The sequence below is a fragment of the Cariama cristata genome, unplaced genomic scaffold (assembly GCF_000690535.1).
Source record: "Cariama cristata isolate BGI_N322 unplaced genomic scaffold, ASM69053v1 scaffold32625, whole genome shotgun sequence".
Taxonomy (NCBI): Eukaryota; Metazoa; Chordata; class Aves; order Cariamiformes; family Cariamidae; genus Cariama; species Cariama cristata.
Window position 1 is genome coordinate 1 of NW_009619792.1, and position 13,056 is coordinate 13,056.

Consider the following 13,056-nt stretch of genomic DNA (forward strand, 5'->3'; position numbering starts at 1 on the left):
CCCTTGTCTGAGGTTAGGAAGCTGGGAGAGTGAGGGGAGGGAGCAGGCGGGGCTGCGCTGGGCCCTTCTGCTGCCTCGAGGCTGCAAAGGACAGCTAAATTATTGCGAACAAAAGTTGTTATCATTTGATAGTTTTTTCAAAGGCGGTCCCACCAAACCCACCAAAGGAACAGCACATCTCATGTTTGGTTTTTTTCTTTTCTTTTTTTTTCCCCACCTCCTTGTTTTTAGGGTCTCTCGGCTCTGGATGGAAACCGCAATGTTTTTTGAGCTGCTGACTGCAGTAAGGGTTGAATGTTTCTGTCCCTAGTGTAACTTAATGAGCATAGATGAAGACTTTGGGTCCTGAAGAAGTCTTTTTCTTCCCTTCTTGAGGAAAGGACCTTCCAAGTGTGAACTATCTTTTGTGTCCTTTTTGCTGCTCAATAGTTCCTTTCCTTTGGAGTTCAATAGTCATGGGGCCATCGAAAAGAGAAGAGGAAGGGCAGAGCATAATCCTGATCAGCGATGATGAAACGGAGAGCACGCTTGGGAATTCAGTTCTATTAGTAGACCCATTGGGTAAGTACTGTGCTCTTGTTGTCGATGAAGTTCTGTCAAGAACTTTTGAAATAAACTGAAGTAAATTATTATGTGATATGCTTGAAATGTGTCTTTCTGCTGCTAGGGAAACAAAGTACTTAAGAAATAAATAAAACCAGGAGGAACTGCCATTATTTCATAACTTTTGAGATTTCTTTGACAGCACTACTTACCCTAAAGGATACTGCTGTGTAGTTTGAAAATACTACAAACGTAGCTGAGACTGGGCCTTTTCAATGTAGATTGGATACTTTTTGATTACATTACCTCTGTTTTGATAGCGTGTGGAAGCTTTTTGTCCCAGGCCACTGTACCGTTCTTGTTGGCATCATGTGAAATAACAAGCAAATTTGTGCTTTAAAGTGTTTTTTTAAAAGTAAGTGTCATTAGCTGGTTGAATTTGTCATGAAGTTGTAGTTGCCTTTATATTTATACTGACTTACACCGCATATTCTGTCTTCTACAGAGAAGTCTGCCCTGGAGGAGGAGAAATCTGAAGAAGTTGTGGATGAGGAATGTGAACTAATGGTTACTTTCTGTAAACAAGCAAAAGTGATGCCTCATGCAAGATATGACTGTACAATACACCCGTTTGAGTATGTTCAGTGATGTGGAGGTTAATATGGGGGTTTCGTTTTCCACATGTAGTCCATCTTATCAAGTAACCTTGTTAGCTTTTTAACAGCTGAAAGCAGAAGTAGAGTTGTCTAAGCATGTAACTTGTTTAATAAATAACCTTCTGTTTTTCAACCTTGTAGGCGAATGGAATGTGATACATGCTCACCCCTTGGAAAAAATGCTGATATTTGTAATCAGTGCTACTGCTACATTTGTGATAAACTAGCTTCTGAGGTAAGAAGAACTGTAATCAAGAAATGCACAACTTTGAGTAAACTAAATTGCTCAACAGTCTTTTTAAAAGAAATCACTCTTAAGCACTCTAAAAGAATAAATAATACATGAAATTTTATTATTTTAACAGTTCCTCTCCTAAATTTTGATATCTGCCTTCTTCACAATGCTACTAAAAATCTGGTCACTGTCTGGGTTTATTTCTAGTAGTCCAGCCAGTTGTTGGAGTGGACATTCACTTGGTATAAACAAAGGTACTTCCTGTTTTAGGTACAGGGTATATTTCATGGAATCAAATTACTAGATCAAACTGCTTCTTAGTGCACTAGGGCAACGTCAGATCTTTAGACTGTCCCAACTGAGAGAGAGGGAGTGGGTGAGCTGGAGGAATTGAGTGTGGGCGGTTTGTTTGGGTTTTTCTTAGAATTCAGAAAACTTTGAACTGTGAGCAAAGCTGGGGTGAACGTTCAAAGACAGTGCTCTGTTACCAGTGTACAGTGGGGAGGGTGCCAGCCCTAAGTGTCTCTGTAATGTATTCAGGAATGACAGTAAATTGCTATGGGCTTTTCTTGTTGTTTTTTGTTAGCCATGATATTGACTTATTGCCATATTGGCCTCTTGCCCTGACTGTCAAAATACTTCATTGTGGCTCTTTCTAGGTGTGTAAAGGATGAAATGAGTTGTAGTCCTTGACTTGGAACTAACTTTTGATTTGCTCAACTCGGGGTGGGGGGAAGGAAAAAAAAAGGCAAAAAAAAAAAAAAAAAACAAAAACAAAAACCACCAAACCCTTTCTCTGTTTTTCACTTCTTATGAAATAGTGCCAGAACTGGACAACTGCTTCCCTTTGTCACTGCAATGCACACAACAAAAGCAAATTCTGGAAGGACCAGCGTGACTTTGCCTTGGCTGGTGTTCTTGTAACGTTCAATTTGGAGCTCACAGATATAGATGCAGACCTTCGGCATGGTGGTAAGCATTATGCTCTTATACTGTTGTGGGAGACTTGTGGCTACTCGGTCTGTGGCTTGATGGGCAGCTTGTCTGGTCCACAACTCTCCTTGCGAAGGCTTGGTGAATTTTTAAGGTAGCAGCTTACTGTTGCTACTCTCTTTCTGGGCCATAGACCAGACACAGGTCTGCAGGTCCAGTTCATGTACTTTCCTGCTTTCCTCCCTCTGGAAGAAGCCACAAAGCTTTCCTGGCCAATAAGATTGAATGTAACTTGCTAAATATTTTACATGGGGTACTTATGATTGTCTTTCTGTTTCTTTTAGTTCTGAAAAAATAAAAAAAAAAATTGCACTAACAGTTTCACATCTGTCTGCTCTCTTAGGAAGTCTTCTAATAAAATTTATCCAGGAACTTTCTGTGGAATATAATAAGTATCTGATTGGAGAAAGAATGCCTCCCACACAACATGAATGCTTTTGCCTCCCAAAATTGCCTCCTGGGCAATGCAATATCTGCAGATCACGCAACATGGAGGTCGTATACAAGTAAGCGACAACAGAACTCAGCTACTAGCAGTACGTGCTGGTCAGTGCAGGTTTGATTTCCTTTAGCCAAGTGCTAATCAAAATCACGGCACCTGATACAGCAGAAACATAGTTGAGAGAACTTACTTGGCCAGTGAGCTATTAAATTGCACTTGGATGTAGTTTAAAAAAACCCTTTAAATACATCTTTAAATACATCTTTAGTACAACTTTAAATACATCACTTGTGCTATACCAGGACATTTAGAAAGCATGAAAGTATAAACTATTTTTACCAATTTGTTTTTTAGAACGGGATTCAGCATTTACTCGATGGTATGTGCCTTTAAAATGCTTAAAGTAATGGTTGTGCAAATACGTTTTCGCTATGTTATGGATGCCTTTCAAGGAAAGGCAAGTCAATTTGATCATTCTACCGTTTGAGAGCATAATTGCCGTTTGTTTACGAAGTACATCATCGCAGACACTTTATCTTACAGACTACTTAATTTTCTTAGGTATTCTGGAGTTTTTGCGCTGGTAACAAGATTTTTAAATCAGGCAGAAAGAGAGAGTCCTAAAGCTGCTGCCATCATGTTTCTGGGAGCAGCTAAAGAGATAGCACTTCATAAAGACCCTGCTTTGTAAGTATCCAGTTCCCCATCTAGTGTGTAATCTTCATTTGCCCTTCAAAGGGAGGAAACTAAGTAAGAGAGTTCCGGGTTTCCATTTGTTAAGGGTAAGGACACTGTAAAGATCACAGCCTTGGCTGCAGCACAGTGAGAGAAAAATGAGTACACCTGAGGGTGAAATGAGATTGGTTACGGGGAGAGATTTGGGGGAAAAGAGAAGGTTAAAGGTTGGATGTGAGAGGAGGAAGTTAAGTGGGATTAAGTCATGAGGAGGGGAGATGGTCTCCAACAAGGGGAAGGAATTTGAGATGGGAACTGGGAGGAGGGAGGGTGACAGACAGCAGATGGTGGCAGGTGGGGTTATTTCCCCAGGAGAAGGTACAGGGGCAGGGTGGAGAGTGCAGAAGCTGCACTGTGTGAAGAAACGTCTGCTTCTGACCTGGAGGGAAGGGAGGATGTGATATTCCTTGGGTAATAAGTTTTAGATGACTCCCATAAGCCTGGAGGCTGACCTGTCAGCTGGGAGGGCTGCATAATAAGTAGAAACAGAGTTTAAATACTTCAGTCTATACTACATGTGCTGTTTATTTTCTTGTTTATATCATGGCTGTTTCATGCTTGATTACTGTCTAGCTTGGGCAAGGTTGCAGAGCTTTACAAAACCTAAATACTTTGAGGCTTAAATTCAAGGCTTTTTATAAAGGACAAGTAAACATGGTCTGGATTGGTTCAACAGGCCTTCTTTCTGAGGAATTGTCAAGGTTTGCAAGGAGCAGGCTAGATACATTATTTGGGTAGGTCTCTCTTTGCATGCTTGTTGTGGGTCCCACGGCGTTCACTGTAGTTACATGGGATGTGGTTTGGCCTTCTCATGGGTTGATGATAGACAGCCCTCCAGAGGCCCTGTCGAAGTAGAGATGTGCCCATGATGGTCTAATACAGCAGGTTAGAAGGTTTGGTACTGCTTTATGCTGCTTGGGGCAGGCATGCTTCAGTTGGTTAGGTACTGCTGTACAACAGTGTTAATTCTAGAATGTGTTTTAACACTTTGAGTATAGAGAAGGGGAAAAGGCAGGAAAACAAGTGAAACGTCAATTAGTGCTTTTTTCCACCCCTCTTAGAAGCTGGCAGAACCTTGGTCATACTGCTTCATTGAAGATTGCTGTCCCTTGTCTGTTGCAAAGGTAAGACTTGTCTTATGTGATGGCAGTGGGATGGTTGCTGGCTGCAAACTTTCTGCTTGCATTTGAAATGCCTTTCAAATGACTTCTATTCAAAGGCATAAAGAAAAAAAAAGTGAATGCATTAGCTCTAAAAAGCCAAAAGTAAACTTGCACAGATGTGTAATCTTACTGTTCTGAAGCATCAGGAACTCCTTATCGGGGAACATGACCCCAGTGTACTGTCTTAGGCATTGTTTGAGCAGAGCAAGAGTAGCCTGCTGTTGCCTGTGTGTAGACTGCAGATGGGTAGGGACAGGCAGAAGAATACAAGCAATGATATGCACTGGTCAGCCTAATGAGCATGGATGTCAGCATGCTGTCAGGTTCTACAGTTGTACACTACGTATCAGGATTTTTAGAAGCTCTGTTGAATATTAGTTCCTTTCTGTGAAGGACAAGGCAATACCTGCCTTATTTAGAGACGCATAAACATTCAAACCCTCCTTTGTTGCCTCAAAGGAGAATAACTCAATGGGGAACTGAGAGCCAAGAAGATGGATTACTTTTCAGCTGTAGTCTAGGAGTTGTCTGTGATGCCAGACCAGAAGGTGGTGTCAGGTAGCTACTTGTGGTTATTAAGCCCAAGAGTAAATAGCATCTGTTAAAGATCAAAACAGCAGCCTTGTAGTAATCCACTGGGATGGGGTAGTCAGGGATGTAACATAGTAAAGTTCCCCCAGAGGCTGATGAATGAGGACATCTAGCTCACTTGGCTTAATTCATTTCTCATTTTAGCTTTGTATTTCACCTTTAACCTGAAATTCACTTGCAATAGAAGGTTAATGAATTAAGAATTAACTTTTTTTCAGGAGCACTCAGAAACGATTATATATTCCCACCTCTTGTTTGAAATTAATGACAGGTATAACCTAAATCCTCTATCAGTTTTCATTTTAAATTACTATTCTTGATTTTTTTAATTCCTTACTTTAAAAGAACAGGAAAAGGAATTTTTTTTTGCCTCCCTTCCCCAGTTTTGAAAAAGTAAATTCTTCTTTGTGTCAATGTGATATCTTCAGTTTTCAGTTAAGACAAGAATGGTTTCACCAGCTGTGAAGCTGCCAGGAGCTCAGACTGATGAGGTTGCTTATCGGATTCATCTGATGTTACTGCAGTGTTTCTCGCATATACTCACTGGGGATCTTTGTTTTAAAACTTAAGACAAGTTTTAAAGAGACAAGACAAACAGAACATTGGTTTCACTGGTGTTTAGAAATAATAATAAAAAGAGCAATACCGTTATTCACTACAAATCTTAAAGCACAGATTTAAATATAGATCCAAACTATCTGACATTTAACCAAAAAAAAAAAACAAACTCCAAACTTCTGTAGAGTAGTTTCCAATAGGATTAAAAAAAAAAAAAAACTGCAATATCTTAACAGTAATTCATCCAATTTTAAGATTATTTTTTTTTCTTTTCAAAACACAGGATCACAACACAACTTCAGAGGATGCTGGTGTTGTGTGACTTTCCAAAAAACTTGTATGAAAAGTTTGTTAATTTTTTTCAGTCTATCTCACTTCCATGTCACTGTTTTGGCTTCTCAAATAGGTATGTTCTTTGGTTTTTGTTTACAGAATATATTTTTATACAGTTGCCTGATTTGAAAACAGCTATATAGAATGGTTCTTTCACTGATAGTGTTAGGTGTGAGCATTTTATAGGAAGATTTCAATATTGGCTGCTTTGTATTTGTCCTGTCCTTAGAGGAAAAGTTGTTGTTTGATGCTGTGGCTAAGTTGTTGTCCATATAGCTTTTTCTTTCCTTTTTTTCCTTTTTTTTTAATTCTCCACCCTCAGAAGTGAGCTGTAAACCTCAAAATTTTTGTATCGATAAATCTTCACGTAACTTAAGGGAAATAAATTGTGGTTTACAAACAAAACATGGTTAAAAATTACTTTATTTTTGTACTTCCAGCTTGAATGTTGTGCCATGGGACCATGTATTACTGACCACTGTTTTAAAAGGCCAAAACATCACTGGTCAAAGAACACAGAAAGGAAGAAAAGTATTCCTGTGGGAAACGCTCCCTGTTATAGAAGCTCGAGTGGAGAAATTGGTAGACAAAAAGAAGTAAGATCTGTTTGGTCTTGTCTTGGATTTTTCATTTCATGAACTCAACTTTTAAATTTTGCATGGTATTGACTGCAGTATAGTGTTTTCCTAACATCTGCAGTTTTGTATAATGGGGAAACATACAAAACAAAGACACATTTGAAGATGTTCGTGCCCATTAATTCTTATCAACAAGGCCAGTACCTCTTTGAAGTTTTTCAAAGCAGACTCACGCCCTTTGAACACTTCAGGATGAGAAAAGAATGTTGTAGTGGGTAATTTCTTTGTTTCCATAAACCCAGCAGGTTTTAAATGTTGATGTTTGAAACAAATTCTGTTCATCAAAGGCTGACTAGGTGGAAGACAGCATAAAAAGTGCATTCTGGTCTCTGGGTCTTCAGAAGTCTGTATTCAAAAGAATACAGTCCACTTAAAGAATTAAATTGAAAGGCAACCTCCTGTTTCATTTTGCCAGAGTACAAAGATAATCTGTGGATAGCTTCTTGGAACTTATTTCCAACTGTCTCTTTCTGCCAGTTGTATTTCTGTCCTGTTGTACAACAACTCTTGTGTGGGAAGATCTACTGTGTGGCTGCATTAATTGGAGTAAATATTTGATTTGCCTGTATATAGCTTTGCACTTCCTTCCTCTTCCTACTCACCCTCTTTTTTTTTTCTCCCCAGCTATAAAGAAGTTGTTCGCTACTTGAGAGCTGTGAAGTGCAATGATACCAAAGGGTAAATGGCTTTTTTCCTTTTTTTTTTTTTTTCCTCAATTGTTTCTTTGCCTTAAGATTTTGCCCTAGTCTGTTTCTTCAATGTGTAATAACCTGGCAGAATGAAAAGCAGTAGAATCTTGGCAGCTGTTTGCTAAATGAAAGCAATGCTACATTGCAACTAAAAACTAAATTCTGCTTTACCAGATGTAACTTACTAGTGGTCAAGCATTATCAGATCTATACATACGTATTGTAAAACTTTCATGTTAATGAAAATCAAATATTCTTTTTTTTTCTTCTTTCCAGGTTGAGAGACCTTCGAGATAAAATCCCATTCTATTTGTGTAAAACTGGAGACTTCCTCGACGCTGCACTTTCATGGTAATGAAAATCAAATATTCATTTTTTTCTTCTTTCCAGGTTGAGAGACCTTCGAGATAAAATCCCATTCTATTTGTGTAAAACTGGAGACTTCCTCGACGCTGCGCATTCACTGTTGTTTCCCGTCAACAGCACTGCCTGCTGTACTGCCTGCCGGATAACACCTCTCCAGTTTGAGGTCTACCTGAAGATGTTCAGAACAGGCAGTGTCCCCACGGGAAAGGATATGCTAGACTCTGGGCCCTGGATGACAGTTGGCAAGTGTGATTTCTGGCTTACATATGTTTAGAACCTTACTTAATTACAGCTTTTGCTTTTTTGTTAAAATTAGTAACATTCTGAGGGACTGTGAACCCAACAATAAATTGTCCGGACTAAAGCATGATGTGTAACACTAGACAGGAAGAATGTCTTTATATTTGGCATGAATTTGTTCAGTACACTTCCCACAAAATGCTAGTTTTGTCAACTGTGAAGTTGTTCTGCTGAAAGCAACCTATTAAAAGGAAATAAAGTGCTTTATTACATCATGGCATTACCACTGGCAGTGTGTAACTTAGCATTATGATATGTCTCAGCCTTGACCTTGAGAATGAAAGCTTCCTGACGAAAAGGGTTTCATGATCTGTGTATTATACTCTGTCATTAGTTCAGCCACTGATAACTGTGATCATCTGTCTTGGTGTGTGCCACTTGTCAAGGTATATTCTGAAATGAAAGATTTCTTTTGGAGTTATTCAACTACTACTAGAATTCTTGGAAGTATGAGATACTGACAGTGTGTGTTGCACTCTAGTGTGGTGTGGTGTACCTAATGAAGACCTAAGACATCACCTGCTGTGATGACTTAGTCTAAATTGTATTCAGTTCTTTGAAGTTTTCCAGTATAGCATTTTACAGTTGATGTTGTTTTTCTGTTCAGGACCTACAAAATATTGTAAAATAGCTGTAGACATTTATCCCTTTTGTTAGGTTTCTGTAGAAACATATCTATAACTAAGGTAGTATCCTGTTTGTGTTCCTACTCTATTTAGAGAATATAAGATATGTTTTGGATTTTTTTTTTTCTTCTTGCAGGTCCTCCCTTGAAAGATGGTGTTCTAATTAAGCAGGCGCTCAAACTCCTTTACAGCAATGTGTCACTATACAGGAATGTGAGTCTATATTAAACCTGTGTTTCTGTGGCCCGTTGAGTGTTTCTCTATATAGTACCTGTTTTGTCCAGTTAATTCTCTAATGCAAGGATTTACTGTCAGAACCCTTTTCTCTCTGAATAGTTTACATCTCGGTGAACAGATTTGACTTTGTAAAACAAATATTCTGCTGTGTTTCAGCCTAAATCCTGGAGTTCACTCATCATGATCTTGGGTAGTAGTAGTTTGCTGGAAAAAAGTGGGCACCTACATCCCCTATCCCTGAAAGAGCCACCGCTTGACTTCCAAAAGGTAACTGAAACAGTACCGTGAAATGGGATAATCTGTTTTCTTGGTTTTATACAAGACTTCATTGGATGCTGGCATTAGCTCCTTTTTCTAAATACTAAGGTTAACTTGACAGTGCCTCATCAAATACTCTTGTAGTATGTGCCCAACGTAACGCTTTGCAGAATTTTGTGATTCAGCAGTGTTAAATGCAACAGTAAACAGATTAACTCTGCTTGCAGCTCAGTGCTTGATACTGATTCTGTATCTTTTAATGTTGAGATGGATCAGATAACAAAATGGATAGGAAGGCAGTTTAAGAAAAATGTGTTCGGATAGTCCTAAAGAGTCAGTGTCTGGGTATTTTCTTCACAAGAACAGAAATAGCTGTCTGCTAAGCATAGTCGGTTAAAATGAAGAGGTTATGTGATATGGTTTGGTTAGTGCCGTAGAGCTTCAACTTTCCTTGAGTATGATGTGGAACAGTCAACCTCCTCTGTAAAAATGCTGAAAAAAATAAGTAAAAGCACATTAAAGAACCATCTTGGGCACCGTTTGATGTTTATAGAGTATCTGGACATCCTTCCCCTTTACTTGCGACTCATTACTTCTATTGCAGGGGGTGCTTGCTGCCAGCGGTGGCCTTTTGGAGGAACTGAAGGCAAAAATGAATGTTTCTTTACCACCTGCTATTTTCTCTCCTCATGTAAGTATGCACATGGCAATAAGGAAATTTACCATTTGTGTTATTGTGCTTGAACATACAGCAGTATTGAAAACAGTTGGATTATTATGAAAAGCTTTTAAGAGGGGGTCTGAAGATTTCTTGAGGAATTGGCATAAGGCTGTTCTTAGCACAGTCTAAAGGCTAGAGCAGATATCTGAAGGTAAGAAAACTATTAGGGTCTGTTCTGGTCTGACATCATCTTCAACCTAGGACAAGTCTTTATCACTGTCCAAATTTATGCATTTGTAAAGTGCGAGGGCTGGTAATAATTGATTCTGTCTTAACTTCTTACAGGGTGATCTTGTGTTGTTTGATTCAAACGTGAGATTGTCCTTTGAGACTTGACAGTGTGTTTGTCTCAAAACTCAGAATAGCCCAGAACTTTTAAACTTGTTTTGAATAATGATTTCAAGTGTAGTGGAACATGTTTAACAGTGGCTTGAAATATATTCTATATTAAATACAATCAATACATCTAAGGAGCATCTTATTTTTTTTTACTTCTTTTGAGGAAATTTTCCTCCAAATATGTCACTTGTGGCCAGAATTTTTTTTTTGCCTTTAATTGTGCTTCGGTGATGGTGTGAGACTTCATGTTTCTGTGAGGACTTGGAGAGCACCAGGTGAAACATGCTATATAAAGAGAAGTGCCTGTTCTATTCCCTCTTCTTTTGGTCTTCATAAGATCCTTGCGGATGTCCTGTCTGACTGGAATGGTAGTAACTTAGTGCTGATTTGACTGGATACGATATACAAGTAGTGGGAAAGTGGGCTTTTAAATACATGTCTCTTCTTGTTATCTCTTCCTGTAGTTGCACCATGAGGCTTGTCTTATTCTTGCAGTACAAGCAGTACAACAGATGCTTTTTTGTGATCTTCCATACTTGACTTCCTTCTTAGAAATAGCCCTGGCTTTTGGGGTGAGTTCTAGATATTGATTTCTGTTCTAAAGGATTAAAACAAATGATACTTAAAATCTGTGTAACACCAACTTGGATATTTTAGATATGTTTAACTTGGTTTTGTTCCCCTTTAGCTTTGCTGACCTTTAGTCTGTTTTTTAAGAAATGATTGGCAATTAGGTTAAATCACTAGTCTTATTTTGTCTCTTCTTAGAATAACTTTTGGGCTCTGAGACTGTTATTGGACCATCTTTCCTATGAAGAACAGATTCTCCATGGCACTGTCAACCTGATTTTGAGAGATCTAAATCGTCAGAAAGCAACAATGCTAAAACTGTGAGTGAACACTTGCTCCCTGAAGTCTGTCTGCCTGTTTATGGAAACAGTAAGAGCAATCCCGCAGCAGTAACATTTAGCAGAGATGTAATCCTTTGTTCCTTGAAACCAACCGGCCCAGTGCTTTGGATAAGTCAAGAATGCAAATAAGATGCTAGGAATCCATAGGAAAGTTGTCTCTGTTGAACAGCTGTGTTCTGTTTCCTGGTTTTATATTGCTTAGGTGGCAAAACCTTGGTCCTCAGTATGTGGGTGAATTCCTCTGCCTGTTCCTGACTTGCAGACATAAGAAGATGCAGTCCATTGGCCTGTTCACTCTAAATATTATTACAGAGAATCTGCATATGTAAGTGTGAATTTTCATCGTAGCCAAGTAGAAAATTATTGTGTGTTGCAACACAGATGGTAGTTTTCTCTTAACAGTCCAAACTCGCAGTTCATTCTTGTTTTTTATTCTTCCCTGTTATTCGCAGTGGTAAAGATACCGAACATGATGTTTTGGGTAGATTTGAAATTGTTCTGTGTTACTTATGGCAAGCGAATGGCCTTCTCGCTTCCCAGTGCCCAGTGTTATAAAAAACATGTTACCTGCTCTTCGCAACCCTGACCAGTCAGCAGGATTACATATGGTACAGTCTAGTTCTGTTACTTAAGTGTCATTGTCATCAACCACAACCAAAAAACCCTCAATCAGGACTTACAGCAAAGCAGTTACTGGACTTTAAGGAGGCATAATACTGCATAAAATTTTATTTAGAGAAAATAGTTGAAAGTAGCTCAAAATGTATATTATTGTGTATCTACAAGAATACAATGGGTGTACAGATGCCAGTGTTTCTTCTAAACTTGTAAGAAGTACTTCACATGCTGGTGAGGGAGGAGACCCCCACCAAAACCGGGAGATTTGGGAACACCTGTGCACTGTAATGCGAACTGAGGACAGCACTAGGTTTGTGCCTGTCATTCTTATCCCCTTTTAAGAAGGAGAGGGACCACTTGCTCTGCAGCAGCAGGAAGCTTCAGTGGGTGGGGAAAACAGAGTTCTGAAAAAGTCCGAGTACTTTATTTAGATTACTAATGATAATAATACACTGTGTCACTTCTGAAACCGCTAGCTGCTTGTAAGTATAATCCGTGCTCTCTTGTGTTACGCGGTAGAGCTTTATAGGCTTTAGAGTGATAGACTTTAATGTGTTGACATAATAGTTTTAAAATGAATTGGCTCTGTGGTTTGTATACCAGAAGGCAGAGTAATTGCTTGCTCTGGTACTTTTAATTCACACGTAGCTGATGGCAGCAGAGTAGTGTTGAGAATTTACCTCTTAGTAACTGTATTAAGTGGAAATCATGGACATGTAAGTTGACCTTCGTGAAATTGCTTCTGTCTGTTTCTTCTCTCCAGCCTTTGCTGTGTGTAGCAGAGAAAATAAAATACCTAATTTCACTCAGCTGTGGATGAGCTAAGCTGTATTTAACAAATTTGCAATTCCATTAATTGGGTGTTTTTGTTTATTTTGTGAGGCTTCAAAGTATGCTCTAGCAGTGATCCAAGAGAATCTGATGAAATCCTGTTTCTTATGGTCTATCTTTTAATTATTTTACTGTACACCTGGTGCTGAAATCATCTCCATTTGGAAGTTAAAGTGAATTGTTGAACTAGCTGCCTTGTAAAGCTTTGAGTGATGCAAAACTCAAAAAGTTTGAGGGGCTGAAACTGGGCGCAGGTATGTCCCTATGAAAAAA

General features: G+C 38.9%; 1 protein-coding gene across 1 annotated transcript; it reads left to right on the forward strand.

Moving 5' to 3' along the window:
* Nucleotides 1–455: 455 nt before the first annotated feature.
* Nucleotides 456–11,659, forward strand: LOC104156142 (the record flags this gene model as incomplete). Its single annotated transcript, XM_009701391.1, has 16 exons — nucleotides 456–590; nucleotides 1,054–1,178; nucleotides 1,341–1,434; nucleotides 2,256–2,406; nucleotides 3,224–3,248; nucleotides 3,431–3,556; nucleotides 4,666–4,728; nucleotides 6,200–6,322; nucleotides 6,690–6,845; nucleotides 7,512–7,565; nucleotides 7,967–8,184; nucleotides 9,005–9,081; nucleotides 9,968–10,054; nucleotides 10,888–10,995; nucleotides 11,192–11,313; nucleotides 11,537–11,659. Coding segments are annotated over exons 1-16 (1,787 nt in total), but the record flags the coding sequence as incomplete, so codon positions are not given.
* Nucleotides 11,660–13,056: the final 1,397 nt, after the last annotated feature.